Source organism: Nyctereutes procyonoides, unplaced genomic scaffold (genome assembly GCF_905146905.1).
Source record: "Nyctereutes procyonoides isolate TBG_1078 unplaced genomic scaffold, NYPRO_anot_genome, whole genome shotgun sequence".
Classification (NCBI taxonomy): Eukaryota; Metazoa; Chordata; class Mammalia; order Carnivora; family Canidae; genus Nyctereutes; species Nyctereutes procyonoides.
In genome coordinates this window covers 1,775,913-1,799,046 of record NW_026575137.1, presented here as the reverse complement: position 1 = coordinate 1,799,046, position 23,134 = coordinate 1,775,913, and the positions used below count along the sequence as shown (strand labels likewise).

At 39.7% G+C, this 23,134-nt stretch overlaps 2 protein-coding genes across 4 annotated transcripts in view; both read right to left on the bottom strand.

Moving 5' to 3' along the window:
• Nucleotides 1–19,739, bottom strand: part of RALYL (RALY RNA binding protein like) — a 713,351-nt gene extending 693,612 nt beyond the window's left edge. For all 3 annotated transcript variants that reach the window (XM_055303495.1, XM_055303496.1, XM_055303497.1), the window contains exon 1: nucleotides 19,694–19,739. The gene's annotated coding sequence lies outside the window, so the exon portion shown is untranslated. The remainder of the gene's footprint in view (nucleotides 1–19,693) is intronic.
• Nucleotides 19,740–20,013: 274 nt separating this feature from the next.
• LOC129495677 (basic salivary proline-rich protein 2-like) lies at nucleotides 20,014–22,151 on the bottom strand. The gene is made up of 4 exons (XM_055303350.1): nucleotides 21,282–22,151; nucleotides 20,357–20,458; nucleotides 20,206–20,231; nucleotides 20,014–20,029 (listed from the first exon to the last, which is right to left on the bottom strand). The coding sequence occupies exons 1-4, from the start codon at nucleotides 22,149–22,151 to the stop codon at nucleotides 20,014–20,016; spliced, it is 1,014 nt and encodes a 337-aa protein (XP_055159325.1).
• Nucleotides 22,152–23,134: the final 983 nt, after the last annotated feature.

The window sequence follows — 23,134 nt, the reverse complement described above, 5'->3', positions numbered from 1 at the left end:
AACATATGGCATGCACAAAAAAGATACATTTAAGAATTCACTAAATATTTTTTAAAAAGCAAAATGTCACAGTGGTACTTTGGGGAACACAGCATGGCGAGATAACATTTCTGTAAAAGCAAACAAAAAATAGACAAAGATGAAGAAAAGTAACTAGATTTAGGTAAAACTGATGTTAATCAAGGACATGTAAATATAATGAACCTGCAGGCAGTAATAACATGGGATTTTGCAATGCAAGTGTGTATGCATTCAACATAACCTGATAGAGTCAAAATATGTAGATCTTTGCAAATAAAAAAATTTAAAAACCTGTATTCTATCTTTTAAGACAATCACAGAATACTATTTGTAGATTTGAACTTATCAGTATTTCCCAGATATTTTCATCTAGAAAGAAAAAAGTTTTTTCATGCTCCTCTTTCCTTATTTTCTTTTTCAGAGCTGTAATTCTGTCAATAATGCTTCTGATACTTGCTGAGATCTTTTGCGCGAATACTCAGAATATCAATATTAGTCTCTCTGTGACATTTTTCTGTTTTTATTCAAAATTATTACATTATAAGAATAGCTCAATGTGACTCACCTGTGTAATTTATTTTGAAATTTTAGGCAATTCTTTATAATGCCAGAGGTTTAAAAAAACAAAAACATTAGAAGTGTTATATATGTATGAATATATCTACATATATGTATATATACTTAAATAATATAATTAATTCTAGGAATGTCTATTGGCTCGATAAACACTGGGGCAACTACTCTCATAGAGTTAGGTTTCCCTGGAGATTGTGAGCCCATTACCAATGGGACAATGTTTTTTGTATCGTGTATGAGTAACTTAACACTGTGTCAGTTGATGTTTATAAGCAAATGAATGAATATGAGTAGTGAATGAATTACACCATCTTTATTTTCAAGATAAACATAATCACACATCGGGCTCCCTGCAAGGAACGTGGTTCTCCCTCTTTCTATGTCTCTGCCTCTGTCTCTCATGAATAAACAAAAAAAAACTAAAAAAAGTAATAAAAATGAAAAAATATGCACAAGTGCAATGTGTTACGTTTTATACCAATACTTCTCAAGCAATTTATGGTGAATGACCTTTTATGAAATGTTACATTTTATAAAATACAATGAATATGTATTACTAAAAGGGTGTTTGGGTGGCTCAATCAGTTAAGTGTCGGTTAAATGTCCTACTTTTGGTTTCAGCTCAGGTCAAGATCTCAGGGTCTCAGGGTCATCTCAGCACAGAGTGCACCTGGGACTCTCTTCCTTTCCCTCCCTCTTACCCTCTACCCTTCCCCCACTGGTGAGAACTCACATGCATACTCCCTCCCTCTCTCTCCAGAAATAAATAAAATCTTTTAAATATATATTACTAGAAAAAAATAAGGAAAAACCAAAAAGACACAACAAGATATAAAATTATTCTGTCAACTGTAGGGAAGTCTCAATTCCTTGTCTTCAACCAGCAATCACTAGGCCACAGATACTATTTTGAGTAGCACCATTTTTTACTATTACCATTAACAATGCAATAGGAGAAAACCCTAATTAACCCAAGAGTTAGTGAAAGAAAAGCACTTGAAAACTTTCATTAAAATTAGTTCAGAATAATATACTGAGAAAATTATTCTTTTCTTCCTGTACTTTCAGAATTCTACTGTGATTCACCCAACAGACAAAACACACACACACACACACAGAGAGAGAGAAAACAAAAAAGAAAACTGGGCACCAAATGGTTCTAGTTCTTTTCTGCAAACTCTAGTCATCCTGGCAACTTTGGAAGACTCCAAAGGAGGCTATGTTTGCACAGTTTGTCTCCCCTAGAAAAGACTCACAGCACTAAGCACTCTTTTTTTGTGTGTTTTCAAGATTTCTGTTTTATTTTATTTTGAGAGAGACAGCACAGGGGGAGAGGGGGAGAGGGAGAGAGAGAATTTTAAGCAGGCCCCACACTTAGAGCAGAGCCCAATGCAAGGCTCGATCTCAGGACCTGACCAGAAATCAAGATTCAGATGCTTAACCAGCTGAACCACCTAGGTTCCCCTCACAGTACCAGGCACTCTTCTTATGGCAGGTAAAAAACACAATTCCCCTGAGTGATAAATGATAAATGCCATAAGCATCTTTCTCATTTCCATTTGTTTCTTCTTCAAAAAAACTAACATTCCTTTGTTGTATTGCTGGAAATAATTTCCAACTACAAAAAAATACTGATGTCTCTACTCCTTTCCCATGTAATTCTGTTTTTATGTTATGTTTCGAGTAACTTCCATGTGTGAGAGATACATTACTAAAAAGTGTTATTATTTGTGCTAGTAAGCAACCAGAGTACTCAAAACATTAATACATATATAGGTGGTGAAAATAGTAAGAAATCATTATAACATTTTAAACTTTAAATTTTAAAAGCTCTGGTAATTTTTTTTAACTTAAGTGTTCAAAAATGTCACTGCCCATGCAAGAAAAATATTCTACAAAATACGATTACATAGCCTATTTCTTGGTGGTTAGATTCTGAAGTAATCATGAAAGGATGAAAAAACAGCTCCCGAAAATACCTTCAATAGATCATATACTACACGTGATCCGGGGTTTCTTAATATAATCTCCAACTTAAGTCCAACAGTTTTTCTACCAATATTGGACAAGAAGATAAATTTCCTGAACACTGGGCAAAGTGCTAAGGTTTTGTTTTCATTAAAAATATAACCAAAAAATTTATGAATTCAGGATGCCCGGGTGACTCAGCAGTTAAAGCATCTGCCTTCAGCCCAGGGTGTGATCCTGGAGACCCGGGATGGAGTCCCACGTCAGGCTCCCTGCATGGAGCCTGCTTCTCCCTCTGCCTGTGTCTCTGCCTCTCTCTCTCTCTCTCTCTCTCTCTCTCTGTCTCTGTCTCTCATGAATAAAAAAATAAATAAAATCTTTTAAAAATGTATGAATTCATATAAATTAAAAGTGCATGTAATGTTACAACACTGGACTAAAATAAACACAAAAAGATGTTAAGTATGAGAATAAACATTATTTGAAATAAAAATCAAAAGGAAATGCAGAGAATCAACTCAAATATTCACAGTGGGGTATAGCAAAATATATTGTGAAATTCTACATTGCCATTAAAATTATGTTGCAAGTAAGAGTTCATGACAGTGTGTTTAAAGTTTATTGTTGGGACACCTGGGTGCTCAGCAGTTAAGCGTCTGCCTTCAGATCAGGGCATGATCCTGGAGTCCGTGCATCGAGTCCCACATCGGGCTCCCTGCATGGAACCTGCTTCTAAACCCTTTGCCTATGTCTCTGCCTCTCTCTCTCTCTGTGTCTCTCAGGAATAAATAAATAAATTTTTTTAAAAAACTATATTAGCAATTTTTTACTAGATATACAGTATATGTATAAATGTTTATAAGTGATTATCATGCATAGACTTCATAAAATGAGTATTATATAATTACAAATGTTTACTAAAAATTATAACCTTACTTATTTAAACAAAAACGGAAAGGATTGATACCAAACAATATGAATAAAAAGGACGATGTAATTTTGAATTTTCACACTAGTATGTGATTAAATTTTCAACATCAACACTATCATAATAACAATGCTTCTTTTTAAAACTGAGCATTTTCCATTTTGACTTAATTTTTTTAAAGATATAAGTTTTTTAGAATATATGCATCAATTTAATTATTTGGAGGAAATCATCTAATAGAGTATAAAAATAAAAATCAGAATTTTGAGGGGATCCCTGGGTGGCGCAGCAGTTTGGCACCTGCCTTTGGCCCAGGGCGCAATCCTGGAGACCCGGGATCGAATCCCACGTCGGGCTCCCAAGTGCATGGAGCCTGCTTCTCCCTCTGCCTGTGTGTCTGCCTCTCTCTCTCTCGCTCTCTGTGTGACTATCATAAATAAATAAATAAATAAATAAATAAATAAATAAATAAATAAAATCTGAATTTTGAGAATGAGTAATATTCTATACTGCCCCTTATTTTATTTTTTTAAAAGATTTTATTTATTTACTCAGAGAGATACAGAGAGAAAGAGAGGCAGAGACCCAAGCAGAGGGAGAAGCAGGCTCCATGCAGAGAGCCCGACGTGGGACTCGATTCAGGGTCTCCAGGATCACGCCCTGGGCTGCAGGCGGCGCCAAACCGCTGCGCCACTGGGGCTGCCCTATACTGCCCCTTATATTAAAGGAAATTGTAAGACCAAACCATTTATTTTCACCTGTAAAAATCCAAACTTATCTTCTCTCCCAGGTATATTGTAAGCCTAATATGAGATTATGGGATTTCAATATATGAGATTTCAATATAGATACATTAACCTCCTTCTCCCTCACCAGAGAAAGATCAAAAAACAACTAAGGATTAATCTCCTAATTGAATGTCTGATAGACATACCAACATAATAATCACTTGGTATGTAAAAATACCAAATTCACACTTTTTGAAATGAAGGAACATTTTTGAAATGAAGGAGAAAAGTTTGATTTGTTGGTTAATATTTTGAGATAAATTGTTTTGCAGTTACACAACTGAATCAAAACCATGGCACACTCAGTCAAAACCTTAGAACCCCAAATCTGGAATTAGTGTGCTTTGAGTGTTTCCAACTCCCTGTATAGGTATCAAAAACAATAAATCTATCCCATAGTAAAATTTATTTAAATTTAATAATCTCATACATGCATCTTTAAGGACAAAGGGACATGTTTTCAAAAAAAATGGACAAAGAAGAATGAGAGCTACTCCTCTAATTTGATTCTATATGGTAACTAATGCCATTTCCTATAGCTTCTTATAAGCAATTAATTCCCTTCCTACCCATTCCACACATTCACACAGTCCCTCTCACTTATAAAAGAACACACTTTGGAAGGCCTGTAAAGAGAATAGGGAAAACTGATTTAGGCTTAGCTCTGAAACAATCAAATAATGAGACATAACAGGTCAACATTCAATGTTCATATTCTTAGTGACTCACAAGTTTTAACCAAAGATACTAAATCACTTCAATTTTGGAGACAATACAAATTGTTTAATACTCCATAAATTTGTGGTGTTCTTTTCAAATGTATCATTCTACATACAGTCATCAAAAAGTGGTTTGACTTTACCCACTTTATTATGAGTTATATTTTGTGAGTGGAGTTACATATGGAAACTAATCTCCTGATTTCATACAAAATAAGATACCATGTTAACCCTGAACTTTATTTCAACCTCTTAGGGAATTTATCACCGTCTTTCACTTCTACACCAAAATCACCATTCTCTTGCGTTATAAAGTATCTTATGGGCAGCCTGGGTGGCTTGGCGGTTTAGTGCCTGCCTTCAGACCCAGGTCGTGATCCCAGGGTCATGGGATCGAGTCCCTCATCAGGCTCCCTGCATGGAGCCTGCTTCTCCCTCTGCCTGTGTCTCTGCCTCTCTCTCTCTCTCTCTCTCTCTCTCTCTCTCTCTCCATGTCTCTCATGGATAAATAAATAGAATCTTTAAAAAAAATAAAAAATAAAGTATCTCATGACACACAGAATGGTGAAAAGCAAATTTTCAAGAAATAGTTATTGAACAAATATTAACATTCCTTAGCCAACTGAACATACTTTGACGCTTAACCAACCGAGCCACCTAAGCACCCCAATATCACTTTTTAGCAAAGATGAACTTCAGTGGACTTTAGTTTAGATTCTTAATAGAAAGTAAAAGCTAAAATTGAGACAATCAGAGAGTATTTCAAAATGTATCTTGGCTAGTCTCTGCTAAGGAGCAAGACATCAAAGAAATTTTCAAACATGACAGTCTTGAGACTTCTGAACCCTCTAGATCTGCATGAACCTAGTCATAGATACTGGCACATTGGCTATTGAGTACTTTTTAACCTTGGCTAGTTCTGTGCTGTACATGTAAAATACAAATTGGATTTCAAAGACTTAGTACCAAAAAAAATGAAGGATGTGTAAAAATAGTTTCATATTGATTACATGTTGAAATAATCATTTTGATACAGTTACAGAAATGTATTACGAATATTATTTTTATCTGTTTCTTTTTACTTTTTAATATGTCTTCTAAAAAATTTAAAATTACATACAGTGGCTTGCTTTCTCTTTCACCTGCACAATGCTGATCTTGAAAATGTCTTGCCATTGGCCTCCTCCTCTATTTCTCTTCTTGCCTCTTCTACATTTTCTTTTTTCTTTATTTTTTTTCTAAATTGCAACAATGTCAGGAGGCTGTCTAGAATACAGAAGGATGGCTCTAGCAATTCTGAAATAAAGATTATAGACATGATGGAATACACTAGAAATTTAAAAAATATCTTCATACTACTGGCTCAGTAATCTAAATTTTTTTAAGACTTTATTTCTTAGAGCAACAGGATGGGGCAGGGAGGGGCAGAGGGAAAAGGAGCGGCAGACCCCCCACTGAGCAGGGAGCTGGACCCCTGAGGTTAATCCCAGGACCCTGAGATCATGATCTGTGCCAAAGGCAGATGCTCAACCAATTGAGCCATCCAGGTACATCACTAGTATAAATTATTAATAAAATGACAGCTGACTGTTTAACAATGTAGGGGTTACAGGCTCTGATACCTGTGCAGTTGAAAATCCAAGTATACCTTTTGACTCTCCAAAAACTTAACTACTAATAGCCTCTTAACCAGAAAACATAAACAGTCATGGGGCACCTGGGTGGCTCAGTCGGTTAAGCATCTGTATTCAGCTCTGGTCATGATCCTGGGATCCTGGGATCAAGCCCCATTTGAGCTCCCTGTTCAGTAGGACCCTCTTCTCTCTCTGCCTATTGTGCTCTGCCTACTTGTGCTCATGCTCTCTCTCTCACTCACTCTCTGGCTCTGTCAAATAAATTAATAAAATCTTAAAAAAAAAACAATCAACGCGTATTTTGCACATTACAGGTAATATACACTGTATCCTTACAACTAAGTAAGCTAGAGAAAGCTACTAATAAAATCATAAGGAAAATATACTTACAGTGCTGTACCGTGAAAAAAAAAAATCCCACGCGTAAGTGGACCTGAACAGTTCAAACCTGTGTTGTTCAAGGATCCACTGTATATTGTTGTCCACCTAAAACACCTAAATATTCTTTTTTTTAACACCTAAATATTCTGAACTCATTTTATAAGTTTTCTAGTATTGAAGCATTTCTAAAAGGTATTTTTATTTAAAATTTTGATTAAAAAAATAAAATAAAATTTTGAATAATCTCAATATATTCCAAAATGAAATTCATTTTCTCAAATAATGAACTCATTTTAGTGAATAAAATATGAATACAAAGTTATACACTCATATTACCCATACCTCTTTATTGCTGACCTCTTTTTTTCTTCAAAAGTCTATCATTCCTTTTCACCTCCCAATTTCCTTTCCATGTGACCCTCTCTAGATCTTTTGGTTGCTGCTGTCCTTTTCATTGGCCCATTTCCTTTCCTGCTACTCATTTCCCTTGTATGCACTCAGGTATTCCTAACTTTCGATATATCAAGAGAATACTGTCAAATCTCTCAATCTGAGGACCTTGCAAAGACACTGGAAGAAAGAGGCACTGCATTCCAAATGTTTGAGGTGCCTTAATAATCTAAGTAACCATAAGTAATAATCTATACTTTTCTTAATTCTGATTACTGTCACTTTTCATATGCACCATTTCCTTCTTCAAATACGCTGTCAGTTCATGAGGACAGGTTCAGTGTCTTGTTTTATTCTCAGTTTTTAAATCTCCCAAAACACACTTAGATACAACAGACCTCCAATAAATGGTGGAAGAATGAATGGACAAATGTTCAGAATCTCACAGCTATGCACAGAGTAGAGACACTTACAGCAGACTCTGAGAAGGACAAGAATCGCAATCTAATGCAGCACCATTCTGAATAAAAGCATTGTGTTCTTAAATCTTCCATACAAAGGGAACTGTAGTAGTGTGCCTATTTTATTAGACAAATGTCATTGACCTAATGATGTACATACAACTCAAATATCTCTTTTTCTCCGTTTTTTTAAACAAGGCACGGATGCGTAAGTGTGGAGCAAAAAGGCTTGTGTTCAGATCTTTAGTCAGATATTTGACAGCACTTTTGACAAGCCATCTGTCTGAATTTCATGTCTTCCCAAGTATTACTATCTAGGATAATAATATATTCTTCCGAGGGGTAACAAAGATGAGGCACAATATGACTAAGCACTTAGCAGTCAAGTCTGACCCATAAGGGCTGGTCTATAAATGGAATGAGGTCGTAGCCCGCTGCAGCAAGGGATCCAGCAGTAACAATAGCATTGTCTGTCTACCTAACAAGACTTCTGGCTTAAAAAAAAAAAAAAAGAAAAAAGAAAAAAAGAAAAGAAAAGAAAAGAAAAAAAAAAAAAGAAGAAGCTTGACCTAGACAACAAAATACATTAACAAACACTCTATAACCTTCTTTAAATTGGAATCACTTGCTGTTATGTTTAGAAAGTGTTTAATTGCAGGAGCCTATGTTAGTTTCCCTGGTTCTGATCAATAACTTCCTTACAAAACTCAACTCTGGGTTGCAGTCACCACTGCAGAATTTCTGTATTACCTGAATAGTCTAACCAAGTATGATCAAGATGGATGCAAACATTATTTATCTACAGCTCTCATCATAATATTCCAAAAGAGAGGACTAAAATTACATAAGTGAAAAAAATTCCTTTATGGCATCAGTTGAGTATAAACCTCTAGAAATGTCACTGATAGGTTTTAACACATTTTAAAGTTTTCCTTTCCACCTTTTTCCCGTCTGCAATTAGAGATTTAAAAAATCCTTTCTCCAGGGGTGCCTGGATGTCTTAGTTGGCTGAGATTCGGACCCTTAATTAAGGCTCAGGTCATGAGCTCAGGGTCCTGGGATCAAGCAAGCCCCGTGTGGGGCTCTGGGCTCAGCCTGGAGTCGGCTTGAAATCCTTGCCCTCTGCCCCTCCTGCTACTTGAGTACACGTGTGTGCGCTCTCTCTCCTTCTTCTAAAAATAAATAAATCTTTTAAAAACTCCTTTCTTTAAATTACACTTTAACATTCAGGCTCTCCTCACCTTGCTTTAGCTTCTCAATCTTAGCAACCTTAGTTAGCCACATGCCTTCACAAACTCTAAAATGTATTCATTACTTCACTCTGTTCCACTTCAAAATCTGGAAGAATAATATTCTCCTCTTTTTTCATTCTATTAAAAAACAGTAAAACTTGCTATTTATTAGTTTTTATCCTGACTTCAGGCTCTCAATTCTTGCCTGTCCTTTTTTTTTTTTTTTAATTTTTATTTATTTATGATAGTCACACACAGAGAGAGAGGCAGAGACACAGGCAGAGGGAGAAGCAGGCTCCATGCACCGGGAGCCCGACGTGGGATTCGATCTCGGTTCTCCAGGATCACGCCCTGGGCCAAAGGCAGGCGCCAAACTGCTGCGCCACCCAGGGATCCCTCCTGTCCTTAGTTTATTCATCTTCTGGAACTGCCCTTGCCTCCTTTCTCAGCCCAGATTTACCACCCTTCTTTTCTGTAACACAATCAACTATCCTTAGAAAGCCCAGGTGTTTGTTTTGCAGTATCCGTGCCTTGCTAATCTTCTAATCATGTAAACCTCAGTTGTTTGCTAGAGCCATTCAGATCACAGACTAAGTTACTGCTAAAGAAAATGATGTAATTGTGTTGACTAAAATGTGATGAATTGTTGTTAATTTTGCTATGTTCCCCGTTATGGCTCTAGAATCTTTTGACAGACCTCTTGCATATTCTTGGCTATATTCCCCAAGCTCCTATCCCCACACCTGTTCATCTCAACCTATGACCTTGCACTTACCTGAGAAGACTAAAGTCAGCATTACATGCAAAATTCCCAACGGGCAGGGTCCTTATTAGTCTTATTACCACTGAATCTCCATCCTCCAGAACACGGCTGAATAAATAAGGAATTCAGTTAACTAATAAACCGACTCAATTTCTTTCCTCTTCTAAGATGTGAACATCTCCCTTTGGCTAGCACTGATCACACCAACTCTTTAGAATGTTCTGAAACTTGCTCCTGAAAATTACCATCCTCATTCTTACAGTTCCATCTCTTCTTGCTAGGGGATTCCATCCTAGAAAAAGTAAATATGCATTCAGATTTTGAGTAAGATTTTGGTCCCACGATTAGCATTAAACTTCATTTACTTCTTGTCTTCATATATTCAAGACCCCATATGATCTTAAACATGGGCAACTGGACTTCTTTCTGCTTCTGTTCAGCTCTAATATACATGCTTTTTTCCAATGACAACTAACTGACTTTTCAACATTTTAACTGAAAAAAAAAATCAGATAATCTGAAAGAGTACAATGAAATCCACATAACCTCTCCTAGGCATTCAAAAATTGACAAATGAGGGGGCACCTGGATGAGAATCTGCATTTGGCTCAGGTCATGATCCTGGGGTCCTGGAATAGAGTCCCACATCGAGCTCACCACAGGGAGCCTGCTTCTCCCTCTGCCTGTGTCTCTGTCTCTGTGTCTCTCGTGAATAAATAAAAAAGATCTTTTAAAAAAATGAATAAGTAATGATTTGTTGCAGATACAGCACACACACATTTTATGATAACTCATAAGAATGCATGGCACTTACCACTAAACAACTCATTATGCATCTCCTATTATCATTTATTATCTAGTCTCTATATAAACTTTCCCAATTCTACCAAGGTTTGAGCCTGTTGTGTGTGTTTTTTATTAATAGGATATCAAATACAGCTTCCAGCACTGCCTTTGTTTGTCTTTTGCTCTCTTCTAATCTAGAAAATTCTCCCTACCATGATACGACTTTTAAAGAAACAAGGCCACATGTCTGGTATGTTCAACGCAGAATACTAAACCTTGTAAAGTTGTCTATTTCCTCATGTTAAGTTTAACCTGTTCCTCTTTCCCTGCATTTTTCTGTAAACTAAAAATTAAGTTTAAACAGGTTTTACTAGATTCGGCTTAAACATTCTAGCAATATTTCACAAATGGTGCCGGATGGAGACTTCATATTGCATCCATCAGGAGGCTCATGGCATCAGGCTATTAACGAAGCTAGGTTTGATCACTTAGTTATTTAAAAAGACAACTGCTAGAAGCAATTAAGAAGTAATATTTGAGCCCCATGAGTATATTTTATTTCCCCAAATACTTTTAACTAATGATTTTAGCACCTGTTGATGATAGTTGACTGGATTATTTATTTCACTGGGAGTTATAAACAGTCATTTTCTAATTCTAGCATTTCTTACAGAAATCAACTCATATTGATCTAGTCCCTCATCAACTAGAGTAGAGTTCCTCCTTTAAAAAAAAAAAAACTATTTCCTTCAATTTAATTATCATCAGAATTGTTTTCTGCTTTTTGTGTGGGGGGGGGGTTTGGTTTTTTTTTTTTTTTTTTTTGAGTTTCACTATGGACTCATGGATTTTACTTCAATCAATGTTTTATAATTTGTTACAGTCACTCCTATTGGAGCAGATCATTGAGAAGTGACAGCTGGATGACCTTCAAACTGGACCCAGACAATCAGATGCTCCTTACCTCCTCTACCGTCCTTGAAATGTACTTTCCACCCACCATCTCCACACTCTCCTCTACTCTTCTAGTACACAGTCTTAAGAGGATAATGCGCTAGTGAGCCCATCCAGACTGGATATGTGACTGAACTCCATGATGTCTCCATATAAACTTTTAAGATGCTGGTGGGTAGCTGCAAAGTTCTCCTTGTCTTGGGACCATTATATGTAAATTCCCTTGCTTATTATAACTGCCACCCACAATCTGGACTGATGTGGATGTGCCTCTAGCTTCAGTTTCTCCTTACCCTCTGATTATGGGGGCCAGTTTCAAATTTCACCCAAGAAACTCCTGAAGCTGCAAATCCAACAACATCTGCTGTTCAAACTTATCTGAATTTGGCAAATGGAAGGCCCTTCAAGCTGGCTCTCATATATAGTTTACAAATAAAGTTGATACAGTCTTATTCATCTTTGGATATTTCCCTACCTTCTGGCATGATGAGATATCCCAGGCTCATCTTGTGCTTTTTCTCCCCAGACTTAAAATCAGCTAATTCTCTATAAAGCTCTGGACCCTTGAGTAGGAAATGGTATTTAGAAACCACAGTTTGAGCATTAGATGTGCTCACTGCTGCTGGATTTTAGAAAAACCTTTTTGGGAGACAGAGCTAGTAAATGGATTTATTTTTAAAAGCTTCATAGTATACTTGAATCTATGATAGCTTAGCCTCATCTTTTTTTGGAATTATCCTGGCTATCTTTGATTTTTTTTTTTTCCAAATGTAATTCAGAATCAGCATACCAAGTTCCATGAAAACTTCTCATGGTCTTTCTATTGAGATCATGTTACATGCACACGCACAGAGAAACACACACATAAAAGCACGTGACATACAATCTTGGGATCTGACCTCTCTGATGCTGTCACATCATACACAGAATTTTTCAAGTTCATTTTAGTTCCTTTTTAAAATTAGTGGATTTAAAATTAGTGGATTTTCATCACCGATTCCACCCACCATTCCACACTAGAATTCCCACAGCTCTCCCCAAGCCTCACCTTCCTGTAACCTATGCAGCATTAGCCCTGCTGAGTAACACTTTTCCTTTACATAAACACACATACTTTCCTAAGCTTCAGAGAGGACTCTTCCCTTCCTCTTTTTCTGCCTTTAACCAGGTCTTTTTACATCCACTCAAAAAACTGCAGGTGTTTCCCAAATATTTGCCATTGGGTGAGTTATTCCCTCCTAAAGATTTAGCATAGATATGTGTGTAATATCTCTTACAGTGTGTTTTCTAGCTCTAAAGCTGAATGTCATTGCACGCTGGTCATTTTATCCAGGAATTCATATTGGAACTTTAAATCAGTTTTATGTCCAGAACTGAACTGTTATCCCACCAAATCAGGCTCTCCTCTAGATAACTTTATTTTCTGGTTTTGTTTTATAACACTTGTTTTTCTTTCTTTCTTTCTTTCTTTCTTTCTTTCTTTCTTTTCTTTCTTTCTTTCTTTGTTTCTTTCTTTCTTTCTTTCTTTCTTTCTTTCCTTGCTTCCTTCCTTCCGAGAGGTAGTGAGAGAGAAAGCAAGCACCAAGGGGAGAGGACAGAGGGAGAGGGAAAGAGAATCTTAAGCAGGCTCCATGCCCAACACAGGGCTCAATCTCAAGCACCTGAGATCATGATCTGAGCCAAAATCAAGAGTCAGCTGCTTAACCAACTGAGCCACCCAGGCACCCCATACCACTAGTTTTCAAGTTATCTAGAATCCAAAACACAAAGGCAGCTCTTAAGAGTCTTTCTGTGTTGGCCTTCAAATCCACTGTTTTTATGGATGTGCAGATTTACCAACATTTTTGCAATCCATTTCATCACATTCATTCACACTGTCTCCGCTGTGGTTTATGCTTCCTATTCCTTATTGAAAAATATTCACTGTTTCAAGTTTCAAGGAAACTATTTAATAATGGAAGACTCTTTCACACATCTGAGGAAGCAATTAAAAACAGTATCCTAAAATAACATCTTGCAGTTATATGTGTTTTATGTTATTAACAAATAGATAAAATAAGCTTGAAAAAGCTGTCACAACCAAATATGTGCAACAGTGAATTCTGAGGTGGAGAAGATGTTGATAGTGAGATGCTGGTAGACAGAAGAAACACCTATATTTATAGACTTGCTGTGTTATGAAAATTGGTGGTTCTGTTTTCCTTGTGCAGAGGACTAATTTTCCACTTGACACTGCAAAAGCCTCAAATATACATTACATTTTGTATTTAGAAAGTAAATATTTGTTGACTGTTTTTCCCTGGTTATCTGCAAAGCCACTTATAGACATAGAACCATCTAATCTCGTCTTGACCACAGAGTACCAGAGACCTCCTCACAAATTTCCAAGATTCGGTTCTCTTCAGAAAATACTATTGTCATAGAAAGATTTGTGATGCTGTGGTTACTTGAATGTCCTTCCAGGACCAGTAAATGTCTCAGTGTAAATGGTGCCATTTTCTTTTATTTCTGGCCACAGCACACACTACTGACAGTGACTACAGCAGTTTTAAATTATGTACCAAGAATACGGATGTAGCAGTTGTATTAGATTAGCTAAAACAAAACAAAACAAATTCCTCTCCACAAGTGGAACATAAGGGGGATATAAGGTGTCAATTCAGACATTCCTGTCACTTTACCTATGCTACCTGTGGAGCATTAAGCAAGTTACATATCTAAGTCTCAGTTTCCTCAAAAATATAAAGCAATATCATTATTTTATATTATTTACTATATTTATATCATTTACTTATAATATTACCTATTCATGGAAAACACATGGAACTGTACTCACTTCAAGTTCCATTTGACTCCAAAATATGTTTTACCTTTTACAATTACCGTATGACTCTTAAAATGTGCATCTATACACATGGATTTTGTGTGAATGCAATTAATTTCCACTCTTAAAATTTAGACAAAATAGGGATCCCTGGGTGGCGCAGCGGTTTAGTGCCTGCCTTTGGCCCAGGGCGCGATCCTGGAGACCCAGGATCGAATCCCACGTCGGGCTCCCGGTGCATGGAGCCTGCTTCTCCCTCTGCCTATGTCTCTGCCTCTCTCTCTCTCTCTGTGTGTGTGTGTGTGACTATCATAAATAAATAAAAAAAAAATAAAAAACAAAAAAAAATTAGACAAAATATTCAACTATTTTATTCTAAGCAAAATATATATAGAAAAGTTGATGAGTTAGATGTAATTTCATAAAACATTTATGCAAAAAAATCTCTAATTTTCCTTTATTCCATTGCATCTTTCAGAAAAGCAGGACAGGGTTCCCAAGTTCTCCACTATAATTCTCTTCGTTTAGATTTATACATGGCTCAAGGAATAAATCTTACAGCCTTGACCCCAGCTGAAGAGTCTCCAAGGACAGTCTAGAACACTTTTATCCTAACCACTAAGTAAGTTCTCCCATTGCCTTCTCTGCAGCTTGGAATAGATAGAAAATGAAATCAATGCCTTTATATTCTCCAGGTTTCAGCCCCAGAAGACAGCAAGATAATGCAAAACAAACAAAAAAAAATGTAATTTGTGAGAGAATTGCAGAACATATGACAACAATTGTCCACAGTATAAGTTTGCTATTTAAGAGAAAGAAGTCTAACAAAACAAAGAATGACAACAATGAAAAAATGCCCCAATATTTTCTTGAAAATCTAAAAGCTATGAGAATAAAGTAAAACTAGCAGAAGCTGGCAATGGCTGGGTTACATAGATCTCTTCCACAGCTCAAAAGTTAATGATAAAAATAAGTGTGATAACAAATGTTAAATTTATGCAACGCTTACTAAATCTGTAACTAGATTTCTATACATACCTAAATTTTATTTAATAATTATTGTTCTCAAAATCAGCATAGCGAAACTAATTATCCTTGTATCAAAAACGTGCAAGTTTATGTTGCCACTGCCAATTACTAAAGAGAAATTTATTAAATTAAAAAATCATATTGAGTTATGAAAATGGGATTTTAAGGGCATCTGTGTAAGTCACTAGAAGTAGCAAATAATAACAATACGAAAGAACAAGAAAATAATAAAAGTAACTTCAGATCAGTGAGGGATTTTTTAAATTAGTTTTTAATTACATTCCAGAGATCCATAAAAAAAAATTCAGGAGTAAAATTCATCATTATCACAGTTTTTTATGCAAAAAATAGAATTTTTCTTAAGGGCAATGTGGTAAAAGAACTGAAAAAAATAACTTTTTTTTTAAATCACAGCTAATAAGCATTTAAAAATAAAAGTTTTAAAAAAAAAGTTTTCTAAAGTCAGAGAGAATAAATAAATGCAACTGAAATAACATATTGGCCTCAATTTCCTTTCTACCATGCAAACAATTCTCCATACCTGCTTCTCTTCTGCTTCCAATGTAGAATTCTACTTGATTTGATACACTGTATGATTAGTTGCTTGCAATACCAGTAAAGAGTAAACAAAGCATGACCATACACCAACTCAAGGTAAAAGCTTTCAAGAATGTAACAGACATCAGATATTTTCCACACACTTTGTACTAGCTCATTTAAAAAATGATTATTTTTACCTAAGAAATAGTTATTCATATAGCACATGATTCTTCTAACTAGGAAAATACGTATTTTTGGCATATCATATGTATGTGCATTACTTATTACTTTTCTATTCCATTGTTTTTATGTTCTAACGGCATCATTTGTTTGCATAGATACAGTAGTTCTTTTAAATAGTAATCTTTCATAAAAATTAGATAAAATAACTGGCAATCTTTTTTTTTTTTTTTTTTTAAAGAAAAGGCAGTGTATCTTTTGCGGTTAAGAACATAAAGAGAGGGAATCCCTGGGTGGCGCAGCGGTTTGGCGCCTGCCTTTGGCCCAGGGCGCGATCCTGGAGACCCGGGATCGAATCCCACATCGGGCTCCCGGTGCATGGAGCCTGCTTCTCCATCTGCCTATGTCTCTGCCTCTCTCTCCTTCTCTCTCTGTGACTGTCATAAATAAATAAAAAAAAAATTAAAAAAAAAAAAAAGATTCTTTAAAAAAATAAAAAAAAAAAGAACATAAAGAGAGCCTCTGTAAGTATGTGTTTGAAACTTTCTGCCCTTATATAATAACACCACCACAGTGTGGTCACTTAATGCAGAATAAGAAAAAATATCTGTATACTACTCATTTGCTTTTTAATCACATAAGGGTAAATATAAGGAAAATGTGTTCATTTTTAACGACAAAAATTTCATTCAAAAATGTTTGGACAAACCACACACCCAAGACAGGACTCCAACTAGGGGTTTCTTTCTCTACAATGTTCAAGATTGGAACACACTGTGAAATCAATTCAGTAACCAGGATTTTTCAAAATATCCAAACGTTAGCATCCCATAGAAAAGTTCTAGGAAATTTAACAGGCTGTTTTAACTTTGTGATGATTTGTCAAAATTTAAATGCAACTCACAAGGTCAACGTCAACTAATTGGTCCAATGGCCCATTTAATTTATTCAACTTCTTGCCTTCACTCTTTACCTTTATCTCCCAAACTCTTTCTCCCAGTGGTTGAAAATAATTTGCATGATTAAGCTGATCAGAATCCAAGTGGGTTCCTTACTACATCAAAGAACAGTATTTTTCCATAAGAAACCAGAAGGCGGTGCTAAGTCTAGGTTACTACATTCAAAGATTTTAAACCAAAACACACACAGAATAGGTGATCAGTTTAAAGAGCTGTAGAATTCCCAGTATGATTCATGAAGGAGGAAATAGAACTTAACATAGGCATGAAATATAATGAATTATGACTACTAAATAAATGAGACCCTAACATGACTTAAAGGTTCTTAGTGTGATCTTCAGAATTCAAAGCACAGCTACGTATTTGTTCCCACGTTAAAATCCCGTGAACATCTTTGTCTGCCCCATTATAGTTTCAATCTCATTTGGAAACATCATATAGTAAAGGCTTAAGCGCTGCTCCAATCTTAAGACTCGATTACGATTACGCCCACCTTAGGGCAGCAACTAGTCTTCTAAATGAAAATTCTGGTTTGATTACTCAAGTTTTTTTTTTTCTTTCTACTCACTCTTTTTCTCTCTTTCAAAAGAACTCAGTGATTCACAGCACATATAACCTGATAAGAAATATTATACTCATGCATTAGTTTGCATTTTAAATAAATGAGCACTTCTATTTTTATCTACATATGATAAAAGTGGCTTTTTAAATGCTTTTGCTAGCTGCTGAAACCATATCAAAGACTGTATTTTATTAGTAATGTGCTCACTATACACCAAAAAATCAAAACTTAAAGCTTAGTAACATAACACTTGTGTCAAATCTTAGAACGAGACCTGTCATGGTATCAAGTCTGATAGCCCACAGACCAGACACGAGCTATCTTCCTTACATTAATGCAACAGGACTTCAACAGAGAAAAGCTAGAGTACAAAAATAACTGCAACTTCCAAAGACCACTGAGAGTGCACTGTGAATTTTTTTTTTTAGAAAAAAAGCTTTCTACACATTGCAATAATTTTTCATCTTCTACAGATAAATGATCATGTGTACTCCTAACTCTTTCACCACAAAGAGTAAACAAATATAGGCATAAAACTTTTCATTCCACCCACTGAGGTTACAGACCTAGAGAAATATTTGCTCTAAAAGCCATAGCGTATGTAATTAACCCATTTGTTATGGGCCCTTTTGTATGCTGGAATCCGTTTGGTCTATAGATACCCTAGAAGAAAACTTAATCTTAGAAGTAAGTGATTTCCTTTGCTTTCTATCTGCCTTCACAAAAACTGAAATTACATACATATGACAAATGCAAGGCTGAACTTTTCATTTATGAAAAAAAAAAAAGAAAGAAAAAGAACACCAAAGCTTCAAAATCAAATCATTTAAGCAACAGTCACCCTCCAGATTTCAAGATTTAAAGTACGACAAGGAATTTGTTTGGACAGCAAGTTTTCCAGCAGACCCTGTCACTGTGTTTGAGGACAGAGAAGCCTTTTTATTACCAACTGGTACACCTCCAAAAAGCAGTGCTAGATGATACTGGAAATCTCTTAAAACTCCACAGACTATTGTCAACGCAACTGCAAAGCTGCCAAATGCACCGAAATCCATCACACCATTAGCAAGCCCTACTACCCGCTGCCCTGCGCCCAGTTCTCAGGAGTGGGGCGGGCGGGGAGGCGGGGGACGGGGGGGGGGGGGGGGCTTTGGCACCACTAGCAGGTGGCTAAGAACAGGAAAAACGCTGCCCCTTGAAAACTTAAATAAAAGGCTATTTTTGCACCTTCGGGGTTGTAGGCTCTTGAACGCCAACCTCGCAGCTCCAACTGCCTGCCCATCACAGAAAGTAACAAGTTCCCCACCCCCTGGAGGACAGGACGCCAGCCAGCGAGCGCATCACAGCAAAGCCACACGACGGGGGGGGGGGGGGGGGGCGGCGGGGGGAGCTCCGGGGACCCCGGCGCTAGGAAAGCAAAAGCCCTTCGGAACGAGCGACGCGGGCTGCGCTGGGCAAGACCCACTGCGCGGCGTGCCCGCGGCCGAGGGGAGGAGCAGGAGTTGCGCGGGCGGGGGCAGGTGCCATCCCCGGGCAGCTGGAAAGGTGTGCGTGTGCAGCCCCTCCGGAGGATGCCGCCCCTGCGCTCCCCGCCCCCCCCCCCGCGCACCGCCCCGCGCGCCCTCGCCCCTCCGGCTCCGCAAGTGGCCCTCGGAGAACTCACGGGGCCCGCGGAGCTGACCTGGGCGCAGCCTGCGGACCCGCCGCGTTTGGCGCACATCCGACAACGATCCCGAGGCGGGGAACGCACTTGGGCTCCCCCCGGCTCCCGGCTCCCGGCTCCCGGCTCCCGGCTCCCGGCTCCCGGCTCCCGGCTCCGGGCTCCCGGCTCGGCTCGGACCCGGCCCGCGGACGCACGCGCGCGCACACACACTCACACGCTCACACGCGCGCACACACGCTCACACTCACACGCGCGCGCGCACCCCCAGCGCCTTCCCGGCCAGGACCGGTGCAGCCGTCGCAAACCCGGGAAACGCCTCCGAGGGGACCAAGTACCTGCTCGCTGCGAGCTGCTCAGCTGTTCACTCCGTCCTCCGTTGACAAGGAAACCAAACCGCACTTCGCTTTTTTTTTTTTTTTGCTTTTTTTTTTTTTCCAGAAAAACCTTCCACTGCCATCATTTGAAAATTGATTTACGGGGAAGGGAAAGGGGAGGCAGAAGGGAGAATATATAGGTATCAGGATATCGATCGTAAAATTATCTCGGGGTGGTTCTTTTTTTTTCTTTTCTTTTCTTTTCTTAAAAAAAATTTCAAATGTGCAAAAGTCATAGTTAATATAAAGGAGGGGGAGGAAAAAAGTATCTTGCTTAAAAATCATCCCAGTAACCAGCTGCAAGAAAAGTTTCACGTTATCAAGGGGTGTCAAAAACAGGAGGGGGGGGAGAAAAAACGGATTTGTTCTCACCGGCTTCCAAAAACGGCACCAAAAAATTAAAAAAAAATAAAATAAAAAAAAATAGAAGATGAAGGTCTTTGCTCAGTGGTTTGTATCGCAAAACCACAAACTTGTAAACACTGCCGTAAAATCCCACCTAGACAAAAAAAAATCTGATCAGAAAAAGAGTATGCCAAAAAAAAAGAAAAAAAAAGAAAGAGTTAGAAACATGCTTTTTTTTTTATTATTTTTACAAAGGGGGGAAAAAATTAGGCACCGTACTTCACGTCGCTTTTTCCATAAAACCAGTTGCACATTTTGCTGGACTCGGGAGTCGCTCCCAGCGGGCACGGCCGCCGCGGGCTCCCGGACACAGCGCCTCGTCTACAGAACCATCGCCTGCTAGAAAAACTTGCATTCAGGAAAAGGCTCAAAACCACGCTCCTCCAGCTTTCCCCAATAGAAACAATAATCAAAGAAGTGGAGAAAAAAAAAAAAAAAGAAGAAGAAGAAGAAGAAAAACAAAAAACAAAAACAAAAAAGAACCAAAAAAAAAGGACAAAAAAAATAAAAAAAAAAGAATAGGACAAGAATGCCACTGAGAAGGTACTCACCGAGCGGGAGTAAAATGTTGGAATAAAAATGAGATTTGGTATAAAATACAGTATGGCGGTGGAAGAAGGAATGAAGCGCGTTTTTTTCTCCCAGTCTCTGCCTCAGGCACGGACACGTGACTCGGAGCCAGGCTGACTTGCAGGCGGCGGGGAAGGGCCGAGGCTGCGAGGGGGGGAGCCCCACGGAGCCCGGCTCCCGCGGCGGCGGCGGCGGCGGCGGCTCCCGGCGAGGCTGCGTCCGCTGTGAGCCCGGCCGAGCAGGTGCCGCTCACGCCGAGGCTGAGCACACGCACACGCACACGCAGGGCGGGCAGGGCGCGGGCGAGAGGGGGAGCCGAGCGGGGTTGGGCCGGAGGCGCGCAGCTGCCGCCGCCGCCGCCGCTCCCGCCGCCGCTCCCGCCGCCGCCGCCGGCAGCTCCGCGCGTGCAGACCCGACGCCTAAGGAGAGGCGGGCGGGGGCGGGGGTGCAGGGGGGCGGGGGGGTCCGCAACTTGCGGCTCACCTCCAAGTTGCCCGAGCCGGCCACTTCCCTAGGCATGCATCTATTATCTCGTTTTATTTATTTATTCCTTTTGCAATCTCTAGGTAGTTACCTGCGGAAGAGATCCCGCCCCTTGCTCTCCCGAAGTTTCACTCTTAAAAGCCCGATTTAACTCCTTCATTGTAGTCCTCCCTGACTCCCCTTCCCCGGCCTCCTCCCTCCGAGGCCGCCGTTCCCCGCCTGGCCCCCAGGTCTGCGCTGCCCCCCGCGCGGCCCCGGGGCGGGGACGGCGCGGATGGAGCGGGCGGGGGGGGGGGGACCGGCGCGGCGCGATGCTGGGGGCGTGGCCTCGGGCCCCCGAGGGGGAAGGTGGGCAGGGCGGTTCGGAAAAGCCCGGGGCGGGTTTCCTTTGCGCGCCGCGGAGCGATGGGTGGGGGTGGGGGGGTGGGGGGGCGCATGGGTGCCGTTCGCGCCTCCGGCCGCCGAGCGAGCTTTGTTTGTCGGGTCCGCGTGAGCGCGCGTGGCTCCCGGCGCGTGGGGCGGGCTCCGCGGGGCGCTGTCCGCGGCGGGGGCGCCCGCCCGACTCTTGCTCAAGTTGCGGGCTGGGGCTGCCGGTGGGCGGAGAGGTTCGAGGGAAACGAGTGAGTCCATTGTGTGGGTGCGCTCCGGGAGGGGGGGAGCCACGGAGGGAGCGAGCGAGCCCTCGGCCGCCGGGAGGGGGAGCCGTGCACCCGGAGCCCGGCGGTGGCGCAGCCCGCGCGAGCCCAGGTGGCTGCGCCCGGATGGGGGAGGGGGAGGGCGCGGGGGGGCGGGCAGGCATTTCTGCACCTAGCACGCGGGGCTCGGTGCAGGCCGCCCGAACAAAGATGCCATCGGCCAACTGCAGGCTGCTTTGGGGTTCTTCGGTGGCTGCCTGTTGAGGAATCAGCTTTCTGGGCGCTGGAACACATGGACTTTCTTCATGTCTGTGCCCTGCCGACATCAGGACCAGTGTCCCCCACCCCACCCCACCCCCGGGTGCTGCTTTGAATCCGGGGTGACTTGGCCTCGCTGTGCTGGAGCATGAGCAATTAACACAGCCCCGCAGTTCACAGATTGCCGCCCCTGATCTTTTATCTCCGTGTTTCTGATGTTGACATTTAAAGATAAAATGCGTCTCCATCCGAGATGATCTAACCTGGACGGCTCTGAAAATTAAGTACACGTCCACTACAGAGAGCTTCCACTGCAAATATGTTTCTCAAACACCCTGGTCAGAATTCATTGACCAAATAAAGTATTAATCCCCAGTTCAAATAAAAGAGGTTTAAAATAACCATTAAAATGTCATTAAACATTTATTTTGGTGAGTTGCCAACTCTACACCCACTTATTATACCTACATTAGAGTTAGGATTGCTGATTAAGAATAGTTACTGAAAAAGATGAATGCATCAAGGTGGATTTGGTAACTTCGGAAGCCTCTTTGAGTTCTATTGGGAAATCATAGGATTTTAAGCTGGATGATACAGATCAACTGTGCAAAACATGTTGGGCTTTTTTTTTTTTTTTAAATATGATCTCTTCACATGTGGTCTTTTTCTTCTCTGAATCATGAATAAATTTTGTCTGCCATTAAAACTTAGTTTGCTGAATTTTCCAAATCTTTTTTCTTCCGTGTCAAGAAATATCTGATTCGAATAATTTAAGGAGAAAATACTATGTCAATGCATATGTTCCATCACCTGTATCACAGCAGTATCCAAATGTGAGAACCTTCATTTTGAAAATGAGTTCTGAAACTTTCAGCTAGCCTGGGCAGTGCCTGGGTTTTGAAGAGTTATGCAAGAAGAACTTTGAAAAACAAGCTGTTTAGAATTACACTGCAGTAATGGCCCTCAGCCAATCACAGTGATTGTCAGGCTTTTATTATTCAATAAAACGACTCCCCTTTATGTTGAACGCAGTTCTGCTGAAGAAAAAGCA

Bases quoted from the DNA above. Each gene is read 5' to 3' on its own strand.
- LOC129495677 (XM_055303350.1), bottom strand. From the start codon at position 22,151: ATGTCGGCAGGGCACAGACATGAAGAAAGTCCATGTGTTCCAGCGCCC. The intron at 20,459-21,281 runs GTAACTACCTAG...ATGGTTCTGTAG, and splicing joins GGGCGGGATCTCTTCCGCAG to ACGAGGCGCTGTGTCCGGGA. The intron at 20,232-20,356 runs GTACGGTGCCTA...TTTTTTGTCTAG, and splicing joins TATGGAAAAAGCGACGTGAA to GTGGGATTTTACGGCAGTGT.